The 7,619-nt window shown below is 44.2% G+C and overlaps 1 protein-coding gene across 1 annotated transcript; it reads left to right on the top strand.

Moving 5' to 3' along the window:
• Positions 1–914: 914 nt before the first annotated feature.
• Positions 915–7,218, top strand: LOC124703303. Its single transcript, XM_047235528.1, has 3 exons — positions 915–2,612; positions 2,727–3,688; positions 6,854–7,218. The coding sequence occupies exons 1-3, from the start codon at positions 1,275–1,277 to the stop codon at positions 6,999–7,001; spliced, it is 2,448 nt and encodes an 815-aa protein (XP_047091484.1). The 5' UTR covers positions 915–1,274; the 3' UTR covers positions 7,002–7,218.
• The last annotated feature ends 401 nt before the right edge of the window (positions 7,219–7,619 follow it).

The following is a 7,619-nucleotide window of genomic DNA, read 5'->3' as shown; positions in this document are numbered from 1 at the left end:
CGCCATCCGGTTGTCCCGCTCCTTACTCTTACTATCATGCTTGTTTCCTTTACTTGTTGCACTTGCCTAGGATTATACTAGGAACATCTCCACCACTAAAGTTTTCACCTTTACCTTCGCATTGCTAAAAACTGAAAAAGGCTTAAATTTGTGTAGCGTCCATTCACCCCCCCTCTTGTCCGCTATGATCCATTCACTAGTGAGCCTCGTGTGATTGCACAAATATCAATCTCTTGTGCATTCTACCTGGCTCACTAACTCCGTCCCGGAATGAGTCTTTTCCTACTACTACCTCCGTCTTGGTTTACAGGGTCTGCGCGTATCTCTAGGTTGTCAATTTAAGCAATGTAACACAAGATATATACGGCAAAACATATATCATTAGAAATTTCAGATGTTGTACTTTCTAATGGTATAATTTTTATAGCATAAAACTTTCATTATATTAGTCAAATTAACGATATTGGGAGACGCGTAGGCCCTGTAAACTGGGATGGAGGGAGTAGTAAATCTAGCAATATTAATTTAGTGCCATAAATGCTACTATTTTCTAAAAGTTGGTCAAATATAATAAAGTATAACTTAAAACATGTCTAATTGTACACTTTATTTATGGACGAAGGGAGTGTTGGGAGTTACAATGTCATCTGCTAGAAAAGCAAAAAATTATGGTGACAATTCTAGAAATCAGAAAACTGGCAATAACACACTATTTAACTGTTTTCAATAGCTATCTGTATTTCCCACTCCAAAGTCCAGCACCGTGTGTCATTAGTGTAGGTACCAGTTTGTTAATTAAAAAAAGGCGAACGAACGTGAGAGCAATCCAAAAATAACTGGAGAAAAGGAGGCAAAAAGAAAAATGATGCTTTATCTGGTTCCCCTTCCCTCGCCGACCAAACCAAGAAGACAAAGAGAAAAAATCAAAGGAAATTACACAATCCGAGAGAGAGGAAAGCTAGGGTTTTCGCCATGGCCACCGCCCACCTCGAGCTCCTCCACCCCTCCAATCCCAATCTCTCCTAGGGCATCCGCGACAAAGGAGCCGCCTTTCCTTCCTTTCCGCCGGCTCCCTCTCTTCCATCCCAGGGTTTCCTTTCCCCTTTCCCTTTCCGCTCTCGAAGCCGCCGCATCGCATCGCATCGCGCCGCAGACCGACCGAGCAAGCAAGCCACCCGCTTTTGCCATCAGGTAGGTGGTGAGATTCGGAGGGAGGCGCTGGCGATCGACCTCCGGGTGAGGGCCTCGGCGGCGGCGGCGGCGGCGGTCGGATAATGTGTATACTGTGCGCCGTGCAACGGTGGTCGCGGCGCGTCGCCACCATGCTGCCGTGGCTCGTCCTCCCGCTCATCCTCCTCTGGGCGCTCTCCCAGCTCCTGCCCGCCGCCTACCGCTTCGAGGTCACCTCCCCGCGCCTCGCCTGCGTCTCCGTCCTCCTCCTCACCCTCTTCTGGTACGAGATTCTCCTCCCACGCCTCTCGCTCTGGCGCGCACGCCGCTCGGCGCGCCTCCGCGAGGAGCGCCGCACCCACGCCCTGGAGCTCCAGAAGCTCCGCAAGACCGCCACACGCCGTTGCCGCAACTGCAACAATCCCTACAGGGATCAGAACCCCGGTGGTGGCAAGTTCATGTGTTCCTACTGTGGCCATGTATCCAAGCGCCCTGTGCTTGACCTTGGCCCTGCAGGGAAGGTGCCGGCTGGGTGGCCTTGCACTCAGGATTGGGCCAATGCTGTTGGCGACCCGGGTTACTGGCTTGACCTGCAGTGCTCCACCGACAACTCGTACTCAGGATTCTCATGGCGTCTCTTCTCATGCTTTTGCGCAAGTATGGCATGGTTCTGGAAGAAAGTGTTTAGGTTTGGGTCATCAGGGGATAGCGGCGGTTTGAGCCGGGATGGCCGAGTGTTGACGAAAGGAGGCGAGAATGGAGCGAATTCTGAGGAGAGCAGAGTCGACAAGGCGAAAAGGAAGGCTGAGGAGAAGAGGTTGGCTAGGCTGGAGAAGGAAATGCTGGAGGAGGAGGAAAAGAAGCAGCGGGAAGAGATGGCCAAATTGGTGGAGGAGCGAAGAAAGCTGAGGGATGAGAAAGCAGAGGCTGAAGAAAGATCCAAAGGCGCTAGCCCCGTTGGGGAGAAGGATGCTAGGAAGGAAGCAGAACGGAGGCGGCAGGAGAGAAAGAGGAAGGAAGACAAGGGATCAAGCAAGAGCAATTCAGATTGCGAGGATGTTGACAGAAGAGTAAGCAGAGACGGTGAGATGAAGCGCGGCTCCGGTAGAAGGAACGAGACAGACAGGCGGGATGCAACAAGAGGTTGGACAGAGGGATATAAGCCCCATAACTCTGAAGCTAACAGTCCGGGTAGTAAGATAGTACAAAACAGGGCAAAGTACTTTGGCCGAATGGCTGGAGGTTTCAGCGGTGGTTCCTTTTTTGGTAGAAGTGCTCAGTCCCCTGCCCCTCAAGCTAACAAGGTGACTAAACCGCTTGTTACTGCAACTGACCAGAGTAATGCAGTTAAAAGAGATACCCAACCTGCAGCAACACCAGCAATGGTCAAATCTGCTCCAGCCGGAGAAACTAAAAATTCGTGGACTAATCTTCATCAACCTGTAAGTAACAAGGGCATTACTATTTAGTGTATGTTATCAGTTGAACAAATAGCCTATATTGTTTTCACCCAGTTGACTATCTTACATTTATTTATTTTGTGTTATGCTATACAGGTTAGTACAAATATGCAGGGACATCCAACAGGCGTTAAAAAGTCATGGCATCAGCTGTTTAGTCGCTCAGCATCAGTTTCCCCTTACCCCACTGTTACTGCTTCAGCTCGCGAAAAGAATTTGCTGCCTGAACCAAACGGAGCACAAATAAATAGTGCTCAAAATTTTCTGGCTCATTATCCTCCTCTGGACAGCAAGTTAAGCCAATCCATGCACTCTACAGGGTTTCCGCCAGTGAATGGAGAACCTGCTAACATTCCACTATCTCATTCCCCAGCTGGACACTTGCCCTTCTTTAAAGAGGCCGAAGCAGCATTACTGGAAGAACCAGAGCAATTTGAGGATCCATGCTATGATCCTGATGCCATCGCATTGCTTGGGCCAGTTTCAGAGTCTCTTGACAACTTTCCTCCAGACTGGGATAGTAGGTTCGCCTTGAATGATATCCCTAAGGAACCACATGTTAGGAACCCCATGCCTTCACCAATTGAGTGTCCTCTATCACGATTACGGACTGTTGAAGAAAATCCTATCAAATCCTCACATTTCTCAACTGCAAAAGGGCATAATGGTTCAGTGTCAACTGAGGCTACCAATGAGCAAGGCACATGGCAGATGTGGAGCACACCATTGGTTCAGGACAGTTTAGGCCTGCGAGGTCCTCAGGCACAGTGGTTTCTACCAAATACGAATCAACCCAACCATGGTACAAATCAACTTAACCATGGTGTCAATTGTTTGGGTGGTGGAACAAGAAGCCCCCTTGGTGCTGGTTTGGATGACAATGGTTTATGGCTGCAGAGATCACCCTTCCAGCAATTGCCTCTTGATACAGAGAGTCTGTTCCTTTCACACAATGTGTCAGAAAATGCTATACACAATGACTTTGGTTTTGGATCTCCAAACAAAGCAGCCCGTGTGCACCCCTTTGGGTCACCTGATCCTGGTCATTCTTGGTCCAAGTAAGTCCTCTGACATACTATAATGATGTTCTAAATTTTCTGCAGCAATAAAGTTTTGTGTCCTTATCAACTGTTTGACATTCTTAACTTAAGCTTGAAACTTGTTCATACGCTGTGTATAGCTTTGTATATCAATACATGTAAGCAGCAATGCGCTGAAACATTTGTATGATACTTGTATCTATAGAAGCTCAAAAAGTTCTGTAATAGTTCCTGAACAGAAAGCCAAGAGAAATTTATAGGTAATGTCCATTGTTTGGTATGCAGTACGACTGACTTGCTTAGATTTCTACAATATTCTGTGCTAGAATGAGCCCCATCTTGTTGTATTGTGAAACACATGTTGCTCCAAGGGTATGTGGCTGATCCTTTTCTCTCCGAACCACTAGAAGCACCAGCGGCACTCTGGTTATTAGTCTTGTGTATGAGTGTATGACAAATAATTAAACATGCGACAGTGCATGCAGTTCAGTTGTTTTGCATATGTGACGAATGGTCACGCCATTTATCTTTAGATTATTTTTTAAAATTTCTGTATTTGGTGTTTGCTGGTGGTTCACGCTGATGGTAACTGGTATCTGAAACTATTAGGTAGCAAGAATGGCAAGTGAACCTTTCAATTCTATGTGCTGTTGCCTGTCAAGAATTTGTTTGAAGTGAACCCACAAATCACAGACAACATATTAAATGGTTATTGTTTCCATCTACTTGTAGAAACTTTCGTCCAGTGCCATTTCCAGTGTATGGATGAGTGTGAGAGCAGGAGGTAGGTAAAACCTAGTGCGAGAGGTAGCTTAGGTGTTGTGGAGTGGAGTTAGGGTGGGTTGAACTGATTGCTCACAAGCAGTGACAACTTCTTGTATGTGTGTTTTCTCCCCTTCTATAAAAATATGGCACGCGTTTTGCTTGCTCTCGAAAAAAAAGAGTCTTGTTTTGCAGCGTAAAATGTAAATATATTATTTAGAGGGCATGAATTGCCTGACAATCATTGAGTCCATCATACTTGGAGTGAAAAGAGTGAATAAACATAGTGGGCACATGATGCTCTCTTAGGATACGCAATGCACTAAACTGAATTTAGTTTTATTTGACGTGTCAATTCCAGCATGTGCATTCTGTGGCTTATCTGCCATTTGTGCTGTGCAGAGTAGCTCACTGCAAGCTAAGACTGCCCCATTTATTGCTATCATATTTGAACTTCTCTTTCTTATGTTTGACAAGCGCTTTGATTTTACTTTACCAGTTTAAGGGACCGACAATATGTTAGGAAGTTGGAACAATTTACTATTTAGGGCAATTGAGTGAAATTTGTTTACCCTGAAGGCTAAGACGAATCATCCGTTTTCTTGTATCCATTTTGGCCTTCCTTTGACTGGAGGTGGCTATATTTAAAAATACCGAGTCATGGAGGTGCTGCCAGGACACAGCAAAATGTGCATCATCGCTGCGGTAGATTTGGCTCAGTATGGAATACTTGGTATGGTTGGTCAAACCGGGAGCAACTGTTCCTAACAAACAAATGGTATGTTTGTTTTGAGCCCAAGTTCAACCTACTGCAAATTTAAGCTTGGCCATGAGATGCAAGATAAATGAATTATAGAGTTTGCACTTGGCATGGGACCACTGCAGCACTCATCAACTCCATGCTGGAAAGATGTACCCTCAGTTCCATGCTGGAGCCACTCAACCAACTATCAACTCCAAGATGAGAAATAGTAAAGAAACTAGCTTCTAGATCTGTAGTTTTCTTTGGCAATCTGTACTTATCTTTCATGTTAAGCTAGTTTATGTATGCACTTCCTCAAAAATTGGGAATAGGGATGAGAAAACTATCTTTTGTTCATCTGTTCTTTCCCTTTGGTTGAAAATCACTAGTAGTTCGTTTGTTTGTTTTATGTCTTGATATTGTGGAGGTTAGGGTGGCAAGGTTGCTCGGTTGGTAACCAACAATGAGAGGTCGCTAGTTGCATCCATGTGAGTTGGTATTGAAGCTATAATAAGTTGGTTTATTTTCTACGGTATCTTATACAATAAAGATTTATTCACTTAGTTTGGATTATTATCTACTCAATTCAACTCTACTTCGACGAGCACATCTGTCAGAACCTGTCTTGGGACTCAGGACCCAGGTGTTCTGACTCGGCATGATTATATGGACGTGAATCTGACATGGGAGTTTGAGTGTCTGACGTGGGAGAAAAGTAAATAGGGAGTAGGTGTCTGGGACCCAGTAACACGGAAACATAATTTGAGCGATGACAGTTATGGGTTATATTTACTGGTTAGGCCCCAGCATGTAGGTCCTATGCAGTGACCAGGTTAAATACAGGGGGTTCATTGTATTAAAGTGTATATTTTAGTTAAGTGTTCTTCACTTTACAGTGGCAATATTCACTAGACTGAGTCTGTTCTGCAACAATAGATATAGTTTATTTTTATATTCATAGGCATCCTATAATGCTTATAGAGTATCTTAAAATTACTTGTAAAACAGACTATTTCCATCTTGCATTTGCTGGAGCAGGTGCCCACAGGCCACAACCACGCCCGGTGCCTTGTTATGAACTAGCTCTCATTATTTTTGTAAAAAGTCAAAGAATATTACATGGGCTTTGGTCCAGGCCCAGGACTAAAGCCTGAGTGGCCCTAGTCCTGGCTCTGCCCCAGTCTAATAACTATATATTCTCGAATGCATGAATTCGGAAGTGGAACCTATATTGCATTATCTGTTGGTGCCTGAATTCATTTTCATTCTTCCATTGCACTTGTAGCTTGTTAGCTTGTAATTAAGACAAGTGGTCTTGTATAAATGGAGAAGATGACTTTGTGAATCCTTCTTATGCACTTTTTAGGTTTTACAACAGCTTGTATAAATGGAGAAGATGACGTTTTATGGTTGGCTGTTCTGCAATTTCATAAGATGTATAGTTTAGGTGCAGCTCAAGTAACTGAGCGTTACTGATATTCACGACACATGTTTAGTGTTGGTCTTGGCAAAAGAATAGGAGACATGTAATGCCATACCACTGATGCGCTTCATTTCCTTTAAATTTGTCCTTTATTGGCATGTTATCAAGAGATATACATGTTAATTTATCTAGAAGTTATGTTATATTCTACTTGCTTCATAGAATGAAAACTTATGCCTTGTTATGATTATTGCAGTGAGGAACTGGTGCTGAATGGACCCCAGGTACCTGGTCAAATCTGTTCACCGACTGGAGTGCATGCTGGTTTGTTTCCAACTAGTCCCGATGTACAATCAGTTTGGTCGTTCGATAAGAAAAGAGACAACATAGAAGTTATAAAATGATACGCCTGAAGCAAGGCTCCCTCCTTCCAATTAGGGAGTTGCGGAGATATGTTGGACTGTATTATTCCCTTATGCTAAAAAGAAACATGGCCATCTTATTTAGTAAATCACTCACCTTTTAACATTATGCCCATGCATCAATGTCGGGCTTCTCACCTGACGCTCTTGTTTGGTTCATATTTTTGGTGGATTAAATACAATGTGGTTCGGGATCTTATCGCGTGCTCGCTTGCTTTGCCTGTTCATGTTCTGTTGCGACCAGTCAGTCGTCAGATTATCGGGAATCTAATGGAGTTCAACAATTTTGTTCCTTTCTCGATAGTGCGCATGTTTGGGCAGACACTGAATCTTAGCTAGTCCGTGTGAAGTGTGGCTGTTTCTATCATATTCTGCAGATGGTACTGGATGCATTGCTGGATTGAAACAAGGACTGAGAAATCGCTGTGGAAGCAAGTGCTGTCTGCATTTAACTGCCTTCGTGCATCTTATATTCTTATCTAGTTGCTTCTGTGTTATCCAATTTTAAGTGTTGGAAATGGGAGGCGACGTTACAATTTTTTAAATCTGCATGCGTCCGTTTCTTGGATCAGTTCGATTGACAGAACCCATGCCAAGTCT

Source organism: Lolium rigidum, chromosome 3 (genome assembly GCF_022539505.1).
Source record: "Lolium rigidum isolate FL_2022 chromosome 3, APGP_CSIRO_Lrig_0.1, whole genome shotgun sequence".
NCBI lineage: Eukaryota > Viridiplantae > Streptophyta > Magnoliopsida > Poales > Poaceae > Lolium > Lolium rigidum.
This window is presented reverse-complemented; position numbering and strand designations above follow the sequence as displayed.